The following is a 22586-nucleotide window of genomic DNA, read 5'->3' on the forward strand; positions in this document are numbered from 1 at the left end:
TCTTGCTGAGGCTGGAGATCTTGTCCCTTTTAAAAACTGTGTTTGATTCCTAGGATATCTTCCCCTAGGGAAAAACAGTTAAACCCATAAAAAAGTTGCACACCAATGAGATTGCAATAAGGATTTACTGAATGTGTTTGTCCCGCTTGGGGATGACTAAAGCTGACTCAGCACAGGCCCTGAGGAAGTACTGACTTTCTTTGTAGAATCAAAACCTCTAATCAGCTGAAGACCTTCTGTGCTGTTTTGGAAAAGCGGTATGTGGGTTATCAGTTCTGTTTACCAGACTGAACAAGCCTCGGCTGGATCACACACAGGAAACCTCTGCCTGGCCTTGCTTCCCGGTTCAGGGCACAGACCCCAGTGCAGGCCTAATTGCTCCAAAGTCTCCAGCCGTGATGCCCCTCCCCCCCCAACCTGGGCACCCAGCCTTTCCACTCACCAGCTGTGGTTTCAAGGGTGGGAGGATTCTTGGCGTTGGGTTTGATTGGCATCTTTCAACAAGCTCTCAGGTGTACTCTGTTCTAGTCAATGTTGTCATTTACAAACACACACAACCGCTCCCCTCAGGCAATGAAATCCATACACCCGACAGCTCAAATACATGCAGTTATTTTAGGCCTTCCCCTCCCTCCTAAACCGGGAAACTCTGACGGGGACATGAAACAACAGTTGGGGCTGGCTGTGCTGAAACAGCTCCAACAAGCAATCAGTCTCTTAGATTTCACCATTTCACGGCCCTGCTGGTCCAGCCCAGCCTAACCCCTTCCAGCCAGCTGGGCAGTGGGCGTGACGTCAGGCAGGAGTGACCACCGCTTGCAGAGTATCCTCCTGGGGGGCTGTGCACAAAGTCCAGGGGCCACCTACCTATGTCCTGGTCGCCGCTGACCAGGAACTTGAGGATGTTGTTCATGGCACCCATGTAGAAGATGAGCCGCAGCTGCGTGACGCACATGGTGACTAGGCTGAGCAGCAAGATGGGGCTGAACACGCTTTGCATGAACGAGGGGGCTGCTGTAGGAAGAAGGCCGTGGGCACTCAGGGAGAACCGGGGCCAGTACCACCGTGGCCCGCAGCCCACCCACCATCCAGGGGCCGGGTGCACGGGGAGGAGAGGTCTGATTTGCTGACCAATCACTCCATGATGGATGCAAGGACGGGCACGTGGGAGGTTAAGGGTGTGGGTTGGAGTTGGGTCACCCCGTTGTGAAATGAGTTGGGTGAATCCCTTACCCTCTTTGAGGCTTAGTGTGCTCATCTGTAAACCAGGGGAGATGGTGCCACCTGCCCTTTTGGGATGAAGCGGGAGTTAAGTGAAATGATACCCACAAAGCCCTTAGCTGGTGCTGTCCCCAGTGAGCAGGGGCTGTGGCTGTGGCTTCCAGATCTGGACTGGCCATCCCCACCCCATCGCCAGGGTGTGAGTGTGGATGTGGGTGCAGATAGCCCTGCCGACGTCTCAGGCAGGACTGGAAGGTGAGGCCGAGCAGTGAGTACCTGTCGTGTCTGGCTGGCACTTCACCTCCAGGTCGACAGTGGACAGGCACAGCTTGTGGCCCTCCTGCAGCGCTGCTTGCTCCTTCGCGTTCCTCATGGAGCTGCCCACGCTGAGGCGGCGCCCCACTGTGGTCACCTGCTTGTAGAACTGCTTCCCGGTGATCTTGTGGTCAAAGCCCAGCCAGCTGAACTTGATCTTTACCCTGGAAGCCACAGGAGAGTGTCTGTCAGTGCTGCCCAGGGTTTTGGCTGAGACAGAGGAGTGGGGCAGACAGTATATCCACTTACGAGTAGTCCATGTCCTCTGGCCCCGGGAAGGGCTCCAGAGGCCAATTAAAGAAGCAGTTGAGGAAAACCAGCCCAGAGCAGCCGGCCCAGACCACGAGGATGATGATGAAGGAAACACCGAAGTCGTAGATGACCTGATAGGAACAGTGGGGGAGGGGCAAGGCGGGGCGTGGGCAGAGTTAGCAGAGGGAAGCTGGAGTGGGCAAGGAGGCAGGGGGTGTCCGGCAGCCCCGCTCTCCCTGCACTGAGCTGCATGAGGAGAAATAGCCCTGTCAGCCCGGGTGTTTGATCATCAGACACCCCAATAATCCCAGCTCACCCTGGCATGTCACCCCCATGCCTCCAGCTTGGACCAAATGTCACCTCCTTAAAGAGGCCTTTGCTGACCACTCCCATCACTGGCTCACAGTGAACAGTCCTAGCTGAGATTATTGACTTCCTGATTCATCTACTTGTCCATCATTAGTCTAGCTCCCTGAAAATAGAAACCTGCTAGCCTGGCCCACTGATGTTTCTCCAGCATCTTGAAGAATATACATGGTAGCTGCCAAAAAAGCCCCTCGAGGAATGAACAGATGGATGTCTCACTTTGCTGCTCTGTGAAATGGGCATAACCGTGGCATGTATGCTCATGGTGTAGTGGTGAGCATTAGGCAGGTGGGATCCTGGTAGAGTGCTCAGTACAGGGCCTGGCAAGGTGGGAAGCCTGCTGAGCATGCTATTGTCATTACTACATTTCCAACACAAGAGTCCCCAGAGTACTGGCAGACAGCTGCCCAGCTCCCCAGGGAGGGGACCAGCAGTTAGACACTGAGAAGAGGAGGAGGAGGAACTCACAGGCTTCTCTGCACTCCAGGAGGGAGAAGCCCTAAAGACTCCAGGAGGGCTGGCCCTAGACCCTCCAAGCCCCTCGATTCCCAGGTGGCCAGCCCACATCTGTGACCCCTTTTCCTCATCTGTGGCCTACCTCCCGTGTACCTCAGGAAATGGGATTTTACTTGGTGCTGGTGTCAGAGGAGGAAGAAGCCCCTTCAGAAGCCCTGGCTTCAGGAGCAACAGGGTTTGGAGTAGGAACGGGCTGAGAGACTGTGAAGTGTTGGCTTCATTCTGACCCTGGGCGACTTCCATGGGCTCAGAATCCTGCCAGGGAGGGAACAGCTGAACCAACTTGGCCGAGAGCAGTGCTTTGGCTAATGGGAGTAACAACCCAACAACAGGAGCTCGGGAGACCAGAGTGGACTCAGGACCGGGAACCACTCACCTACCCCCTTTCTCTACCTCAGCCCCGAAATGCAAAGACAGCCTGCGGTAACACCCTGTAGTGATATGCTTGAATTTTTCCCTCCCCCATGGCCCAGTGGGTTTCTTTTCTGACTCCTGTGGTGCCCTGGTGCATCCTCCCAGGTGTGGGTGGTGGGGAAGGGACAGCCCCAGCGCCAAATTACTTCCTTCTTCAGAGAGGGGTGAAGGAGCCTTCGGAGAGGCCTCTGCCCAGACACTAGTCAAAATTACTGTGCTGGAAACCTGCTGGCCACACCCTCACCTTCATTCCCGGGAAGGTGACTGCAGAAGAGGCGTAGGATCCAATCATCAAGGCAATAAACGTGGACCGAAGGTCACCAAACATGTTGGGCAGCTGAAAGACAAGAAGCCAGGGAGACTGCAGCTGAGAGATTGCAGGATGGGGAAGGAGGAGGGGAAGAGAGAATCAAGGCATCCTCAGGTACCCTTTCTTATCTGCTCTTCTCCCTGTGTAATTCACAGTGGGTGTGGTCTGGGGTGATCACTGCTAATTGAAAGTTTTTCCTTCCCGGACTGAGGTTGACAAGGGGAGGGGAGGAGAGTAACACAGAACTCAGACTCTACTAATGTAAAGAAGGAGCAGCCGGGCTTCCTGGATGGCAAGGGTCCCCTCTGCTCTCTGCTCCAGCACAGGCCAGGGGCCTTCCTGTCTTTGCAGGGTTACACCGAGATGCCAGTGAGCAAAGTTGTGGGCCTCAGGCATCCCTCAAAGGGAGAAAGCCTGTTAAAAATAAGACTCTATTTGGGGATGAGAATGTCATTTTATAAATAAAACTATCAGCATCCCAGAAGGACCAGACGTCATCAAAAGCTGCTTTCAGTTCTGCGAGAGCAGGGTTTTGGAAGGTGCCAATCAGAATTCTACAGTCCTTTAGGGCTGACGGGGAGCCAGCTTGGGATTCCTGCTTGTGCATTTCTTTCTTCCTTTTTTTTTTCCACGTTTTGTTTTGTTTGAGGAAGATCAGCCCTAACATCTGCTGCCAATCCTCTTCTTTTTGCTGAGGAAGACTGGCCCTGAGCTAACATCCATGCCCATCTTCCTCTACTTTACACATGGGACGCCTACCACAGCATGGCTTGCCAAGCGGTGCCATGTCCACAGCCGAGATCCGAATGGGTAAACTCCGGGCCGCCAAAGTGGAACGTGCGAACTTAACCACTGTGCCACTGGGCTGGCCCCTTTTTTGCTTTTTCAATTTAATTTTTTTATTGCAGTAACATTGGATTATAACATTATATAACTTCCAGGTGTACATGGTAATATATTTCTAATTCTGTGTAGATTACATCATATTCACCACCCAAAGATGCCTAATCATCCCTTTCACCCTCCCTCCTCCCTGCTTCCCCTCTGGTAACCACCAATCCAATCTCCGTTGCTATGTGTTTGATTGTCATTGTTTTCATCTTCTACTTGTGAGTGAGATCATATGGTATTTGACTTTTTCCCTCTGACTTATTTCGCTTAGCATAATACCCTCAAGGTCCATCCATGTTGTCGCATATGGCCGGATTTCATCATTTCTGATGGCTGAGTAGTATTCCATTGTGTATATACCACATATTCTTTATCCATTCGTCCCTTGATGGGCACCTAGGTTGCTTCCAAGTCTTGGCTATTGTGAACAATGCTGCAATGAACATAGGGGTGCATGTATTTTTATGCATTAATGTTTTCAAGTTCTTTGGATAAATACCCAGCAGTGGGATAGCTGGATCATATGGTAGATCTATTCTTAATTTTCTGAGGATACTCTATACTGCTTTCCATAGTGGCTGCACAGTTTGCACTCCCACCAGCAGTGTACGAGCGTTCCCTTCTCCCCACATCCTCTCCAGCACTTGTTGTTTCCTGTCTTGTTAATTATAGCCATTCTGACCAGAGTAAGGTGACACCTCATTGTAGTTTTGATCTGCATTTCCCTGATAGCTAATGATGTTGAACATGTTTTCATGTGCCTGTTGGCCATCCGTATATCTTCTTTGGAGAAATCTCTGTTCAGATCTTTTGCCCATTTTTGGGGATTCCTGCTTGTGCATTTCTAAGTGCAAGGAAGGCTTTCCCTTTCCACCTGATGTTTTGCCCCAGCGATGGGCACCTGAGAAGGCAAACGGCAAGAAAGTCTTCAGGGTCTCCTCCCAGTGAGACCACTCTTGGCATTTCACAGCAGCTCATTCTGGGCCCATCCAATACGACTTTGAAGCTAAATCCCTCAGCGATTCCACCCAAATCCAGGCACGATAAAATACGGTAACACAGTCATGGATCCACAGAAGCGGGGCAAAGTACACCCTCCCAAGCAGCCAACCACAGCTTCTCCCACTAACCTCCACATTGCACCACATGTTGTAAAGCTTTCCCATCCACACCCACAGTGTCCCTGGTGTTGAGGATTACTCTGTGACAGCTAACCTGTCTCACTGCATTCAGACCATTTACACAGACCTAATCTACGCTCCCCTCCCCGATTTCTCTGGAATCATTCTCGCGTTTTATCAAACATGAAACACGTGATGGCTACCTGCAACCAAGCCACTGTTGCTGAATGGAGGCAGTCTGAACTTGGTTACACACCTGCCCCTTACCAGCTCTCCCTGTGTTCCCCACAATTAAAAACGAGTAAGGGACATGATAAAAATTAAAAACGTTTGTGCTTTAAAGGACACCATCAAGAAAGTGAAAAGACAATGAAAAGACAGAAGAGAGAAAATATTTGCAAATCATATATCTAATAAGGGACATGTATGTAGAACACAGAAAGAACTCCTATAACTCAATAATAAGCACATGAGAATACTCAATAATGATACTCAGTATCACTGATCATAGGGAAATGCAAATCAAAACCACAATGAGATACTGCTTCATACCCCCTAGGGTGGCTATAATAAAAAATAAAATCAGATAATAACAAACGTTGTGAGGATGCAGAGGAATTGGAACCCTCACACACTGCTGGTGGGGACGTACAATGGTGCGGCCACCGTGGGAAACAGTCGAGCAGTTCCTCAAACAGTTAAACACAGAGGTACCATATGACCCAGAAATTTCACTCCTGGGTGTACACCCAAGAGAAATGAAAACAATGTCCACACAAAAACTTGTAAGTCAACGTTTATAGCAGCATTCTTCATAATATCCAAAAGGTGCAAACAACCTCAATGTCTATTAATAAATGAATGGATAAACAAAATGTGGCAATGGAACATTCAGCCATAGAAAGAAATGAAATACTGATATATGCTACAAATGGATGAACCTTGAAAACATGTTAGGTGAAGGAAACCAGTCGCAAAAAACCACAAAGTGCATGATTCCATTTACATGAAATGTCCAGAATAGGCAAATCCGTAGAGACAGAGAATAGATTAGTGGTTGCCTAGGGCTGAGGAAGAGGAAGCTGGGAGTAAACAGGGAGGAAATGCTAATGGGTATGGCGCTTCTATTTGGGGTGATATAATTGATTATGGTGATGACTGCACAACACTGTGAATATACCAAAAACCAGTGAATTGTATACTTTAGGTGTATTATATGGTATGTGAATTATGTCTCAATATCACTGTTGAAAACCATGAATAAGTTACTTAAGATGTTTTGAGATCCCAGGATTAAAAAGGAAGACGAATAAACCTGTAGTGCATGGCCAGCTAAGCCATCTTATGGCATGGCGCCAGGGTGGCCATCCAGGCTTCCCAAAGAATTCCCAGCACACAAAGGGCGCTTCTTTCAGCCTCTACGTAGAGGGGACCCTCTGTCCACTCAGGCTTCTCAGGGAGGGTCAGAAGGGCACAAGGGGCACACGGAAATTCCCCCTAGCAGGAGCCAGAGGAAATGTGATGTGCTCATGTGTGCCAGGCACACCAAGGTGAGCTCTAAAGGAGCCCAGTCTTACTCTTTGCACACCTGCCTCCCAGGAATGCTGTGGTTCAAAGCACATGCCTCAGTTCCCAAGCTCACATATTCGGGCTGCTCCACGCTGGCTGCCCGGGCAAGGCAGCCTCACAGGGGAGGCATCTCTGGGGCCATATCCGCCCCAGGGAGAATCTAAAGATTAGCTCTGCTTGTATGGAAGGAGAGAACTCTTCCTGCCTGGGATGCCATCTAACCAGGGCAGGTAAAGGAAGAAAGGGGTCAAAGAGGGTTCAGAACCCAAAGAGAAGAGCAGATGGAGGCCCAGAGCCTGGTGGAGAGAAGGTCACTCGGTACAGAGCCAAACTAGGGAACACTTCTGTCGCTGCAGTCACCTCGGGGCACAGAGTGGCTCAAACTTCCCGACAGAGCTAGGGGATACTCCAGCTTGCTAGCTAGCCCTTGTCCTACCTTAAGGTCAAGTTTGCTTTAACTAAACCCAGGCTAGAGGCCAACACAACAGGCCTTTGGAGTTCGCACACAACCCTGACCTGATCTTCCGGAGGCTTCTCCCCAGAACTAGATCCAGGACAGGAAGCAAGAGGGAGCTGGAAGAGGAGACTGACCTTCCATCTGCCATGGAGGAGGCCCTTGCCCTCATGCCTGGACAAGGGCAGTGGCCTTCCAACTGCCCTCTCTGCTGCCCTGCCTGGAACATTCTTAGCAATCCCAACATGTTATTTTGGTCACATCAGGCCCATTCCTAGGCAAACCATCCAACCAGCCCTCCCACCAACACCTACATCCTGTATTTTAAATTATGATTATTTTTCCTGATTAGAAAAGCAAAGCATATCCATTGAAAAAATTGGGGGGGCTGGGCTGGTGCCATAAGGGTTAAGTTCACGCTTTCCACTTCAGCAGCCTGAGGTTCATGGGTTCAGATCCCAGGCATAGACCTGCACACCGCTCATCAAGCCATACTGTGGTGGTGTCCCTCATAAAAAATAGAGGAAGATGGGTACAGAACATTAGTACAGAGGAAGATTAGCTCAGCAACAATCTTCCTCAAGCAAAAAAAAAAAAGAGGAAGATTGGCAACAGATGTTAGCTCTGGGCCAATCTTCCTTACACACACACAAATTTGGTACAAAGAACACGTGAAGAAAGAATAAAATAAAAATCACTGCAATACAGTCATGTTACCCTTTTGATGTATTTCCCTTTAATCTTTTTCCTATGAATACCTGTAACTTTTTAACAAAACTGGGATCATATGCTACATGTTGTTTATAAACTTTTCTTTTTTACTTGATATATTATAAATGTTTTCTAATTTTGTATTCATCTTTAACATAATTTGTAACCACTGCCTGTTATTTCTTTATCTGGATGGTCTATAACTTACACAACCATTTCTCTGATGTTGGACCTCAGGTCCTTTTAATTTTTATCTTAAATAACATTTCAATGAACATTCTTTTTTTTTTTTTTTTTGAGGAAGATTAGCCCTGAGCTAACTACTGCCAATCCTCCTCTTTTTTTGCTGAGGAAGACTGGCCCTGAGCTAACCTCCATGCCCATCTTCCTCTACTTTACATGTGGGATGCCTACCGCAGCATGGCTTGCCAAGCAGTGCCATGTCCGCACCCGGGATCTGAACCAGCAAACCCCGGGCTGCTGAAGCAGAAGTGCGAACTTAACTGCTGCGCCACTGGGCCGGCCCCTCAATGAACATTCTTAAAGATAAACATACGTGCACATAGCTATTATTTCCTTAAGGTAAATTCCCAAAAGTTGAATCATTAGGAAAAAGAGAATACACATTTTTAAGTTTTTGTGATACTCTGTGCCAAACTGCCTTCCAGAAAATTCACACCAATTGCTACTCCCCCCAGCAGCATAGTAGAGTGTCTCGTTCACTGCAGCCAATTCAACGTTGTGTGCTATCATTATTTTAAAAATCTGCCACTTCACCAATATTCTTGTTATTTTAAAATCCATTTCTTTGTGTATATGGATGAAATGAATCAAGCACTGATATTTGCTTCAAAATAATCTGGTTGGTGGGTGAAGGTAGAAATGAAGCAAGACTGGTCATGAGTTCATAATTGTTGAAGTTGCAAGATGGGTACATAGGGTTCATTAGACTATTTTCCCTAATACCATATTTAAATCTTTCCATGATTAAAAAAATAAATTGAAAAAAACTTAGATTTATTTGATTACTAATGACTTTGAACATTTTTCTACAATTTTTAAAATCAGTCATTTATATTCTTCATTTCTCCTTTTCCCTTATGAGGATGTTAATCTTTTGATATTGATTTTGTATAGGCTCTTTATATATTAAAGATAGTCAAGGTTTGTCCATATACTACAAGTACATTTTCCTACTTTATCCTTCTTAGTTCATGGCGTTTTTTGACCAATAGTAGTATTTAAATAGGTAGTCAAAGTGTGTTTCAGCTTTCAGGAACTACCTAGCATTTGTGTTAGATGAAATTTCTCTGAAAAGAACATCAAGGATGACCTTGACCAATGAAACTCAAAGCATAAACATCCTGGCAGTAAGTCAATGTGTGGTCACAAATGAATAGCTAGCACAGGAGGTTTCCCTGTGGACATTAATTATTTCTTAAATGTTAATACTAATTGTGTTTTATCCTTTAGGCTGCTTCCTTCCCTTCCTCTCAAAGCTGTCATGCCTGCCAGAGATTTCCCCTACTTGCTGTGCCCAGGAACAGCTTGATCACAGGCTTTCCCTTATTATTAAGTAATAATATATAATAATATAGCATAATTATATTAATATAATAATACCATTATGTAATATAGTATTACATAATAGTATTATTATAATAACAGCAACTATTTTTAATACCTACTCTATGTATTATCTTAAAAACCCTCAAAACAACCTTACAAGGCACGTGCCATTTATTACCCTCATTTAATGGGTATAAATCTTTAAGGATGAGAAAACTCAAGGGTCTCCCCCAAGCTGGTAAGGGTCAAATTTGGGATTCAAAGCAGGTCAAGGTTATGTGCACAGCCACTGGGCTCCTCTGCTCTTGGAAAGATTGTGTGGCTGTTGGGTACACACTTCAGTTTGGGCCCCAAGGCAATTACCCCCACCTCTCATGCCTCTGTGTGTTCCTTATCAAGCATTCCGTCTGCTCTCCCCACTAGAGATCTCTTACATCCCCTCGGATGCTCCTCTTACACCTATTTGCCCCCTTCCCTCCCCTTGACCTTCCTTGGCCCACCTCCCCGGGGTCGAGGGCCACACCATCGAGTGGACTTACATTTGCCTGCAGACTCTCCCGTTTCATCTTCAGGTCTGAGTCTCCTTCCCCACTGCTCTCCACATCCCTCGTCCCTCCTCCCTCCTCCCTCCCTCCCTCACTCTGCCTCCGCCTGACCTCAACTGCACATAATGGCTCCTCAGAAGCCCTGGTGATGGAGTGAGGCTGAGTACTGAGCAGAGTGCCCTAGTGCAGCCTCGAGGGCTGGCTCGAGGGGGAAGAACCAGCTCCGCTGCCAAGTAGGAAGCTGGAGCCGCACTGCAATGACAGATGCCAGGGAACACACTCAGCAGAGGCAGCTTCCTGACTCTGGATGCACAAGTGCACTCCCTGGTGGGGAGCGCAGGCCCCCTCCTCTGGCTCTCGGTGCTTCCTGGCCACCCTTGCTGTCTCTGCAGGGTTAGGGCTGGAGTGGGCTCGCAGGGCAGACCTGCCTCCATGCCGGCTGGCTCACATGGGGATGCCGTGGTGACTCACTCTCTTGGCCCCTTGGCTGCACTGTAAACAGGCCCCGGCCGTGTGACCTTCCCAGAGGAGAAAACAGCAGCTGCAGGCGGCCCCTCCCCAGAGTTCTGGCCACAAAGCCCGGCTACTGGACAAGATCCCCAGAGGCCGAGGCTCCGGGGCAGTGAGGGTGGGCTGTGATCCTTGGAGGACTCTCTCTAAGGTGCCTCCCTACCAGGGGACCCCAAGACAGGCCTTGGGGTTGCTGGCAGACAGGGACAGAAGGGCCACCGCTTAGCCCCCTGGCGCTGACTTTCCACATCCGTCGTCTCCCGGGCCCACTAGCTGGGGGCACATCCCTGGCCCTGGGGGAGATGCCCCAAAGCCCCTTCCCAGAGGTAAGCCTTGTCCTCAGGCAGCTGGAGTACACACCTAGAGCTCTGTACAACCTGTACAGGCCAGGATCCAGGTACCAGTCTGGACATGCGGACTCAGCAAAGCTGGGCTATTTCCTAACCCCAAACAACCAGGTGGCTTGAAGCACTCATTGCCAGGAGAAGGTCCTTGTGGTCACCTTTCTGCTTCACTGCGGAAGGGGTGGGGAGGAGGGACTCCACCCCCCAACAGGTCCAGCCCTGTCGATGGCCCCGCTACACTTTCCATCCACCCCAAACGTACTGAGCGTGTCACAGGCTGGAGCAGTTCATGAGGCGGAACCCTCTGATGGGTGGATTTTTCCAAGGCCAATGGCGATCAGCTGACCGCTCTGGGTTCTCGAGGCACCAAACCCAAGGACAGAACCCAAGAGGCAGAAGCGGCTCAGGGCACTTGGAAGAGTCCTGCTCACCCGGCACCTGGGCTCCCGGAGAGCTGGTCGGGCTGCTGGAGGTGGGGACCCTCTCCTGGCTGTAGAAGCTGGGCAGGAATGCCAAACTCCCACCCACCACTGGGGGAATCTGCTTCACTGCTAAATCCCAAATCCCCCTTCACTCAGGTATCTCGAGAGGGATATCCATTCTGTTCTCTTCAAACTCAGATCCCAGCTCCCATGGGATTGTCTCTTGCTCAGGTTCAAAGTCAGACTGCGGTGAATCAAATAGGAACAGCCCACAGAGAAATTTTTCACTAAGGAGCCTGGCAACATTTTGTAATCACTTTTCAGCTCAGAACTCCCCATCCCGCCCACACTGACAGGGCTCAGAGCAATGGAGTGGAAAAGATACGTTCACAATGTTGGCGGCATCTGCCCCCATCTCTAAGCAACCCCGGTCCTGGATTGCGCAGGGTGGCGGCCCAAAGATGCGGTGTCAGCCGCCGGCTGGTGTTTGCGCTCCAGCCGATGAAGCGAGTTAAAGGGTTGTACAAACTCAAGGCATTGAGCAAACAGACCAAAGTGTGCTGTCCAGATGTCCAGTGGGGAGGCTGAGGCTCAGCCCATCGAGGAGTGCTCTAAACCTGTGGAGGCACCTGGCACCCTCCTCTGAGGATGTCACATCGCCCAGCCCAGAATGTCTGTGGCAGAGGCCTGAGAAAGCCAGTTCTGGGTGTCTGGCAGCCCACCTGGCATGGGATGTCCCCCAGCCCCTCTGAGCCTCCACTCTGGAGGAAAGGATCCCCCATGAGGACAGACCTCTCAGGCTCTGTAGGGAGCCCCATTGGCTGTCTCGTCCTGACCTGAGGGGAAAAGGCATTTTGCCAACGTGGGGACCCCTCTCCACCAATGGGGGTAACAGCTCACAGCCCCTGGTCATCTTTATTTATACCACAGCCCATGCAACATAAAACCCCTTGGGACTCAGAAAGGCCCCAAATTAAGGTTTCCATGGCAACACATTCTCCCCAGATTCCCAGGCTATCATGGAGTGATTATCCATGGCCCCAAAGTGGGTACAGGAGCTTTGATTTAGGAAGCTCCAAAAGGTGACCCTGAAGACTCCTTTGTCCCCAAAATTAGAACACGGGTGGGAGACATGAACAGAAAGTGCCATTGTGCTGCTAGCTCGGCGTCTCTGGGAGCCGATCCTGACAGTTCTGCTTTTTAACGGCCTGGGCTACGTCAGAATGAGATTCAGCTCTGCTCAGCAGAAGCCTCGGCCAGCCCCAGCACATTGCCCAAGAGCTCCAGCCCTGTCCTCGCTGACCTGCTTCTCACTCTCCTTTCAGGGGCGGCTCTGGAGAGGAGCAGCCATAGGAGCCTCATCAGAGGCCTCATGGGACAGGGGAATGTCCGAGGGATCCATCAGGCCACGGTCGGGGTAGAGGAGGAAAGATGACTTAAAAAGTGGTTGGTGGGGCCCACCCAGTGGCGCAGCGGTTAAGTGCGCACGTTCCGCTTCTCGGCAGCCCAGGGTTCGCCGGTTTGGATCCCGGGTGTGGACGTGACACGGCTTGGCATGCTGTGGTAAGCTTCCCACGTATAAAAGTAGAGGAAGATGGGCATGGATGTTAGCTCAGGGCCAGTCTTCCTCAGCAAAAAGAGGAGGATTGGCAGTAGTTAGCTCAGGGCTAATTTTCCTCAAAAAAAAAAAAAAAAAGTGGTTGGAGGGGGCCGGCCCTGTGGCCAAATGGTTAAGTTCACATGCTCCTCTTTGGCGGCCCAGGGTTTCGCCAGTTCTGATCCTAAGTGCGGACCTAACACCACTCAAAAAACTATGCAGAGGCGGTGTCCCACATAGAAGAACTAGAATGACTTACTACTAGGATACACAACGATGTGCTGGGGCTTTGGGGAGAAAAAAAAGAAAAAAGAGGAAGACTGGCAACAGATGTTAGCTCAGGGCCAATCTTTCTCACCAAAAAGTACACCTTAAAAAAAAAAACAGCGCTTAGAGAGCTGGCCTGGGTAACTAGAAGGGGTGTCAGCAGGGCGTAGGGGCGAGAGGGTGGTCATCCTCTACCTTTCCACGGGGAACAGTGACTGAGCAGCCTCTTGGCGCCTCTACACCAAAGGTTGTCAAACTCTGTGAAGGGCCAGATAGTAAATATTTTAGGTTTTGCAGGCCATGTGGTCTCTGCCACAACTACTTCATTCCGCCCTACAGCACAAGACAGCCATGGGCAACAGGTAAACAAGTGGGCATGCCTGTGTTCCAATAAAACCCTGTTTACAAAGCCGCGTGGTCTGGATTTGGACTGGGGGCGGCAGTTTGTGAACTCCTGCTCTAGACCCAAGATTGGGGACCTTAGAGGACAAGCCACTGGCCTCCACTAAACAGGTCCCTGCTAACCAAACACTTTAGGTGCTCGATCAGATGGTTTTCTTGTCTGGTCACTATTTGGCCCACAGAGTCGTTTACCCCCCACCGCCCCGCCCCGGGAGAGTGAGAAGCTGTAACAGGAACGCTGGGGCCTCCACACAGGCCTATTAGAGGTTGAGGAAAGCAAAGGACCCTCCCATGAAAAATGTGCCTGTGCAGCACACACACGAATTGGCTTGCCTCTGATCTGCAGGCGGCCCACAGCTCTCCTGAAGCGTATTCACGGGCCACCTAGAGGCCTGGAAACCCTGCAGTAAGATGATGGCTTGCTCACTCAGAAAGAGAGCTAAGCTTTCTCTGCATATGAAAGAGCTCTTATAAAACACTAAAAAAAGGATAAACAAGCGTGTAGAAAAATAGACAAATGACACAAAGAAGCAGTTCACAAAAGAAAACTCAAATGACCACAAAAAAGAGGTGAAAAGATGCTCCGTCTCATTAATAATTAAAGAAAAAGTTTTTTAAATCGTGGTATATCATTTTCCACCAGATTAACTGACTAATGTTTAAAAGATTAATGACAGGGTGTGGAGGGGGTGTGGAGAAGGAGGCACTCTAACACATGCTGGTAGGATAGTATTTTGGGAAGAGTATTTGATGGTTTATATTAAAAATTTTTTTTTTTTTTGAGGAAGATTAGCGCTGAGCTAACTACTGCCCTCCTTTTTTTTTTTTTTTTTTTTTTTTTGGTGGAGGAAGCCTGGCCCTGAGCTAACATCGTGCCCATCTTCCTCTACTTTCTATACGTGGGACGCCTACCATAGCATGGTGTGCTAAGCAGTGCCATGTCCACACCCGGGATCCGAACCAGCGAATCCCGGGCTGCTGAGAAGCAGAACGTGCGAACTTAACCGCTGTGCCACCGGGCCGGCCCCTATATTAAAATTTAAAACATGCGGATCCTGTGGCCCAGCAACTCCACTTCCAGGAATTTATTTTACAGAAATGTATGTACAGGGATGTTTACCTCAGCAGCATCAGTAAATCAGAAAAATTGGAAACCAACCCAAATGTCCATTAGTAGGAAACTGGGTAAATGGATTATGGTACTTCTATATTATTGAATAACATGGAACTGTTTAAGAATGAGATGGATCTCTAGAGTTTAAAATAAGGTAGATTTCTAAGGACTGGTAGGAAAAGATGTAAAAGACACATTGTTAAGTGAAAAATGCAAATTGTAACTGTATTTCTTTAAAAAAGAATTAACATTGGTATATGCAGATTTTTAGAAATACTGAAGAGACATATTCTAAACTGGCGAAGGTACACACAGGACTTTACAGTCTATACTTTATATTTCTAAAGTACTGACTTCTTAAAATAAAAACATTTTTGTTGCAGAATCATTAAAAAAAAAAAAGAAAAGAAAAAGAATCCTTATGGGTTTACTAACCTTGTCTAAAGGTTTCTTGGATGAGTTCATTTTAAAGGTTTTCCTAAAAGGGATTTACAGTATGGTGGTTTTCACCCATTTGTCTTATGCTTTATTATAATAAAGCATCTTTTTGTATTTCAGAGCATAAATTTCTCAAGCTCAAGGACCATCTCTTTCTTTCATCCCAAAATCCATAACTGCCATTACACAGGCATAGAAAGACTAAAATACTGGAGGTGATGCCAAGTTTTTATTTTTCATTTTGACGAAAGAGTTGGTCATTTTAATGCCATCAAAGAGCAGACAGAACCATGACTACTGTCTGTCTCACAAGTGACACAACTGAGAGGAATCTGTGTACTTTCGACAGTTTGAACTTCTTACAGTTTTGACATTTGTTTTCCTCTGGGAATTTGAGAGGGAGGGGGATATACCCGTTTCTTAAAAAATGTACCTGGTTAAAAAAATAAAAATAAAAACGCACAAAAGACAAAGTAAATCTCTCTCACACCACCAGGGGCAGGGCAACCAGAGTCCCCAGATTTGTACATGTTGCCTACCCACCGAGCAAAGCACGCACAGCTCCACGCTGTACTTTCTCACCCAACACAGACTCCACTGAACTCCACCTCCAAGGACCTAGACCCAGACAGTTACTCCTTCCCACCAGGACGAAGGTAACAAGGTGAAGTGTAGGAGGGGTGAACAGAAGAGACCCCAGGCCTGGCCTCGCCTCTGGCTCACGGCCTGCAGGCAAGGGGTCAAGGAGATGCCAGCACCTCTTCAAGCTCCTTACAAGACCAGCCAGCCCCAGGGCTCCCTCAGACTAAACAAGGGGCCTCAGACTAAACAAGGGCCCCTCAACAGCATGGCCCCTGATGCATTTGTGGAAAGGAAAACCAGAAACCAGAGTGCGCTGTGAACAGCGATGGTAGGTATTCTGTCATAGAAGCTTTTTCATGGGGAAACTGAGGCAGGCCAGACTTGCTTGTTGGACAGAAATCTCTCTGAAGAGCCCAATATTCTCACTTCTTTCCCAGCTCTGAAAGGCACCCCTGCCTAAGGGGCCAGCCTGCAGAGAGCTCCCCTCTTCCCTGGGGGAGACGTTTACGGCATTCTTCGACTTTCTTTCTTTCTACCTGGACCTTCCCGCAGCCTCTCCCACCTCAACAGAAGCACATCCTGTGGTGCTCCTGGTGCTACCGACAAGGGGGTGCTCAGCCTCTCGAGAAAGCATCTCCCTCCCCAGAAGGGCTCTGTGTCCTGGCACTTAGAAAATCAAGAAGAGAGCAGCGTACGTGCTCCCCTGGGTTTCAAGTTCAGTTCTGGACAAAGGCAACAGTTAGCGGCCGCGGCGATTCCAACGGAGGCTTGTTTTTAGGTTGCATGTTAGGCAGAGATGCCATGGAAAATAAGAGCAAAGAAAGTGGGAGGCAGCTTCTTCCTCCCTGCTCCTGTGCTCCCTGGACACAGAGCTGGAGAGCTGGCCTCCTCAGCACCCAGGTCAGCAGGCAGGGGCCGGGCCCGCTCCGAGAACTGTGCTCTGCTGCCTTCAGCACCTCCCCAGCTTGGGAGGCTGCGATTGGCTTTGCTGCCACTTCACCACCAGCAACACACTAGTGCTTGAATGTCCAGACACATGTAGGTGGATGGAAGGCAAGGAAATGGAGGCCAATAAAAGCTGCTTCAAATTCACACATAGATTCCTGAACTAGAGAGCTCCTTAAAAAAAATCCATACTTTGGGGCTGGCCCCGGGGCTGAGTGGTTAAGTTCACGTGCTCTGCTTCAGTGGCCCAGGGTTTCGCCAGTTCGGATCCTGGGCGAGGACATGGCACCACTCATCAAGCCACGCTGAGGCGGCATCCCACATGCAACAACTAGAAGGACCCACAACTAAAAATACACAACTATGTACCGGGTGGCTTTGGGGAGAAAAAGGAAAAATAAAATCTTAAAAAAAAAAAAATCGATACTTACAGTTAATGAGGTGAAAGTCATGCACATCCCACCAAAGCCATTCAGAGCCAGGGAGATGAAGATGAGCACAGAGAGAGCTGGAAGGAAACATAAGCTCATAAGCAGCAACCACAGCTGAGCTTCAGGGAGGCCAGGGCCTGGCCCGGCGCCTGGCAAGGAAGCGAATGCAGGCTGAATGAACGACCAGCCCTCAGGGGTTGGTGCCGGACCCCTCAGAGCTGGAACAGCCTCCTCCTCACCGCCCTTCTCTGGCCTATTTTACAGAGCTTGGGCTCTTGCAAAAGGTGCATCCCCATCCTCCTTTCTCCACTAACCTTAGCAGCAAGCAAGCGGCCAAAGGAGATGCTTCACTAAAACCAGAAATACAGGTAACCCAAATCAGTAGGTGAGCTGGCTGAGATTTTGGTGAAACTCAAGTCCTATTTCGGTGTTTGTTCTGAGACTCCTTGTGAAGCAACAGCTCCGCCTCAATGGGGATGGGGACCAGGTGGCTCCTAAGCCATCTATAAAGTGTTGGCCGGGGCTGTCTTGAGGGGACGTAACTTCCGCACACACCCCTGCAGCTGGCCTGGTTCTTAGAACTCGTCTCTCAAGTTGGCATCAATGAGGCCACTGGGGACTGGCTTGGCTGGCGATGAGATGGGATTTTCGCATACCCTGGGAGCTTCTCTCAGATGTCTGTCTGGTGCAATTGCTGTCTTCCTCAGCCACCCATTTGAGATAAGGAACTGGGTAAAAGCCTAACTCGAGCAGTGAGCACCAGGCCTGGCACAGCTTTCTGAGCAGGCGGGCCTGCGAGCACCTCTAGGGAGCACTCTCTCCCCAGTCCCTGAAAAAGGGGTGGAGGAAAAGCATACTCACATTTTGGGTTACTTGCTCCATATGCAATCAGCAAGCAGGAGACAGCAAAGCAGGCACTAAAAACAAGCAGAAGTAGTACCTTACTTATTATTATTGCTGTTATTAATACTGCTGTTATTATTTGGGAATATTTACTATGTGGCAGATACTTTCAGAAAATTTACATACACTATTTCAATTAATTTAACAATAACTCTAAGGAGTATAATTGACCCCATTTTACTGATAAGGAAAATAAAACAAAACAAAAACAAAGAACTAATTTCTCCAAGGTGTCCTAGCTAGTAAGTGGCTAAGCTGGAACTCAAGCCCGGAAGCCAGATGGAAACACCACACCACACGGCCCCCTCCCATCCCCAGGCTGGAGAGGGCCAAGGTGCTGAGGCGAGAGAAGGCACAATCCATTTCCTGTGCCCACTCAGCCAGGGGATGGACAGAACCCCACTGGGCATGGGGGAGACGAGTGGCAGCTCCAAATCCCCTCCACTTGGCTCTGCCCTGGGGAACCACAGCTTTTAAGCTCCAAAGAATGAATGAAACTGATCCCCCACCCATTCCCCTCAAAGTCACAGGTCTCACTCTTTGCGAACCACTGTCCTGCAAGACGATCATGCCCAATGGGACTGACCTGGGGAGGACACTGGCCTGAGAGGGCCAGCTGCTTGATGGACTGACCCTAAGTCTGGCAGACTGGAGCTTTATAGACTAGGGACATACACCCCAAGGGTTGCACAAAATGATACACTAAGGGGTCAGGGGTAGGGGAAATACTAGGACTTCTATTTTATAATTTTTAGCCCCAGTCACTTTAATTTATATTTTTTGTATATGTATCATAAAGCATATAAAACATTAAGAATGGCATATGTATATATCATTGATAATTCCATGTGCTTATACTGGAAGTATGTGTTCAAAATTATTTTTTTCTGATGGAGGTGGAAGGTCAAAGACTGTGGGGGAAACCAATGTATTTAATGATAAGCAACTCCAGGCTCTCCCAGGCAGGCTTGGGGCCATGTGCCTTTTTGTTGTTGTTGTTGAAGAAGATTAATCCTGAGCTAACATCTGCTGCCAATCCTCCTCTTTTGGCTGAGGAAGACTGGCCCTGAGCTAACATCCATGCCCATCTTCCTCTACTTTATACGTGGGACGCCTATCACAGCATGGCTTTTGCCAAGCAGTGCAATGTCCACACCTGGGATCCAAACCGGCGAACTCCGTGCCGCTGAGAAGCAGAACGTGCAAACTTAACCGCTGTGCCACAGGGCTGGCCCCTTTTTTAAATTTTTAAATTTTTTTTTAAAGATTGGCACCTGAGCTAACAACTATTGCCAGTCTTTTTTTCTTTTTTCCCTGCTTTATGTTCCCAACCCCCTCCCCGTATATAGTTGTATATCTTAGTTGCAGGTCCTTCTAGTTGTGGCATGTGGGATGCCGCCTCAACATGGCCTGATGAGCAGTGCCATGTCCGCACCCAGGATCCGAACTGGCGAAACCCTGGGCCGCCGCAGCGGAGCGCGCAAACTTAACCACTCTGCCACAGGGCCGGCCCCCATGTGCCTTTTTTTATGCAGTATTGGCACACTGCAAGCATCACAGTACCTACTGATTTGGTGGGAGATGGGGTAGGATCTCAAGTCTGGGCAGGCATTTAGGGAGCTCCACAGTGCACCTGATAGTAGGTACCAGGATTCCCTAGAGTGGGGAATACAGCCCAGGGGTCCATCTGCCTGCCCCCTATCCCCACACTGACCTGCCCAGCAGCCTGAGCTTCCTTGGGCCGTACTTGTCCATGACGATGCCCAGGGGCAGAGTGATGGCACTGAGCAGGAAGGAGCCCACAGTGAAGGCCAAGTTGAGCATCTCGTCCTGGGCCTTGCAGCTGAGCCAGCCATTCATCGTGCTCACCACCTCGTGCTCCAGCTCTGCTGTGCCCCCGACTGTGCCGTTGGTGACATTCTCTGTGTGTGTAGAGGGAGGGAACTCTGATCACAAGGTCATAGCAGAGATTCCCAAAGATCAGACAGGTAGGTGCACATTCAGAGTTGCCCCACTGGGAATGGTAGGCCTGGCTCTGGGCCCCTTGAGGACTCAGGCTACCCCAAAGCAGGCCTGGATGTCTATCTGACCCAAGCCAACTGGAGCAAAAATGCAGAGGTTCTTAACATTTTTCGGAGTTACAGACACTTTGGCAAACCCAATAAAGAAAGCTATGCTCCTGAGTCCCAAAAAATGCACAAAGTCTTACCCACAATTTCAGGGGCTTCACATATCCCTTAAAGCACATGAGCCCCAGGTTGGGATTCCCATTCTGGAGTAACCTGTACCCTGTACCCTAGAACAGTAGGCCTCAGAATCCAGCCTTGGCTGTGGGGCCCCAGCCTGGCCAGAGCCTTCTCAGCAGCTCTGTCCATAGAAACAGGCTACAGCCAGCACACAGGAGGCCAACCCTAGTCCACCTGGGAAGGATAAGGCGCTGGTCTCACTGCAATGCCCTGGTCCTCCTTGGCCAGTTTGGAGAAGAATGAGTGCCAAGCAGACTTCTCAAACACACCTCCTCCACATGCCACCTCCTCCCCTGACATTTTCATAGCATAACCACCACATATACTGTGTTGCAGAACCCCTTGGGAAAGGGGTTTCTTTTCTTAACAGTCCAAAGTTTTTTGCTTTCACTTGTTGAGATGCACCTTTCTTATTTTTCTTGCTGGGGTCATTATGTGGCTGTCACCTGTGGCCATGCCTGTGCTGCAATCCCAGCCCTTAACGGCCCCTCCAAAGTCCACCCGGCACCAAGACAACAGCAATGGGAAAAAGGGCTGCGGCAGCTGAGGGCGGGAGGGTGGGGGACAGGCTGCTGGGAATGAGGCTGAGGAACTCTCTCCTCTCTGGGACTGCTAGTTAAGAGATGCTGACTAATCCTGCAGATAGAGGAGCGGCCTCTGATTAGATGCGAGGTCACACCGGGAGAGTCAAGGAAATACCTCTCTTCAGATAACCGCGTGCCTCTGGACTGCAGCCCTCTGGCGCCAGGGCTGTAAAGCTGAGGTCTGCAGAGGCCTGCCGGGGCCTCTCAGGGCTGCCCCCAACGTCACAGAAAAGGATGCACTTCAGGTGAATCATGTCATATGCCAACTTCTGCCCAAGAAGCCCTGCTGGGGGCATGTTGACGGAGGGCGAGGTGTGGGAACTAGCCTCTGGGTTCCAATTTTGGTTCCTCCACTTCCTATTTATATAACCTTGGAAAAGTGACAATCTCACTCTATCTCAGTTTCTTTACTGGTAAAATGGGGATAATATAACAATAGTATCTACCTCCTAGAGTTTTGGGGAAGATAAGTAAGAAAAAGTAGATAACATTCTAGGACTCACACAGGCATAAAAAGTGCTTAATAAATAATAGCTGAGAGTTATTGTTTTTGCCATTATTATGATTACTAGTATTGGAGGCTCAGGATGGGGTGAGTGCTGCAACTGGCTGGCAGCAGAGCCAGATGTAGTAACTGGGAGCAGAGGTCCGTCACTGTGTGATGGTACGAATTCGTGTCTAGTCGGGGCTGGGAGCCCTAAAGGGCAGCATCTATGTTCTAGTCACCTGTGTCCCCAGCACCTCAACCAGATCCTGGCATATGTTTGTTGTTTACTGAATGAATAAAAACAATAGAATCAAATCACAATGGCCAAAAGGATCAAAAGAGAAGAAAGGAAATAGGACATACGGGACCAAGCTGAAGACAGAGAGGATTTAAGGAGATTATACCAGCAATGTTAACCTCCTGAAGCCACAGAAGCGAAACCTAACAAATCAGATTCCCACCCCGACCTCCACCCCGGCGATTTCTCTCAGTCTTCCAAAAGAAGCCCCACCACCCAGGCAGCGAAAACGCAAGACAAACAGGGTCATCTGAGCCCATCAGGACCCAGCTCAGAATGTCACACAGACTGCCTGAGCCGGCAGGCCTGAACTGCTCATCCGCTGTGGGGCTGTTTCTGGAAAGGCAGAGTTGCTTCACAGGTTGGCACTGGTTTCAGGTGTCAGCTGTACCAGCAGCAACAGGAACTAGATGTGAAGTGGAAGGACAGGGTCTCTGCATAGCAACAGCCATTTCCAGGGTGGTGTGCAGATATGAGCCAACCAGCACAGGTGCGACAGAGAGGAGGGTTAGAGAGGGAGCCCAGGGGTCCAGGATCACTGGCCTCTGAGACCTGACTGTGGCCATATAGGGCCATTAGGGGACACAAAACAACTCAGGGCTTGGAGAGCTGCAGGGTCTGCTGCTATAAGCAGGGAGCCCCAGCTGGACAGAGTGGAGGGGCTGAGGCAGCACTACTACGAGTAGAGGCACCAGGGTGTCCTGCCCCCAGGTTCCCCAGAGAGGAACCACAGCTGGACCCCTAAATCCACGACTCTACTCT

The 22586-nt window shown here is 49.4% G+C and overlaps 1 protein-coding gene across 16 annotated transcripts in view; it reads right to left on the reverse strand.

The window, feature by feature from the left end:
* The window catches only part of SLC43A2 (solute carrier family 43 member 2), a 42831-nt gene that overhangs the window by 12660 nt on the left and 7585 nt on the right, over positions 1 to 22586 (reverse strand). For 6 of the 16 annotated variants that reach the window (XM_070227839.1, XM_070227838.1, XM_070227836.1 and 3 more), the window contains 7 exons: positions 19924 to 20131; positions 18168 to 18223; positions 17307 to 17383; positions 3329 to 3421; positions 1786 to 1919; positions 1498 to 1700; positions 868 to 1014 (listed from right to left, as the gene is read on the reverse strand). In XM_070227839.1, the coding sequence (XP_070083940.1) occupies positions 868 to 1014; positions 1498 to 1700; positions 1786 to 1919; positions 3329 to 3421; positions 17307 to 17383; positions 18168 to 18223; positions 19924 to 20131 (918 nt within the window). Of the gene's footprint in view, positions 1 to 867; positions 1015 to 1497; positions 1701 to 1785; positions 1920 to 3328; positions 3422 to 10248; positions 10724 to 17306; positions 17384 to 18167; positions 18224 to 19923; positions 20132 to 22586 lie in introns of those variants that run through there. The other 10 variants (XM_070227841.1, XM_070227837.1, XM_070227842.1 and 7 more) reach the window with 3 other exon arrangements.

The sequence above is a fragment of the Equus caballus genome, chromosome 11, assembly GCF_041296265.1.
Source record: "Equus caballus isolate H_3958 breed thoroughbred chromosome 11, TB-T2T, whole genome shotgun sequence".
NCBI classification, from domain to species: Eukaryota; Metazoa; Chordata; class Mammalia; order Perissodactyla; family Equidae; genus Equus; species Equus caballus.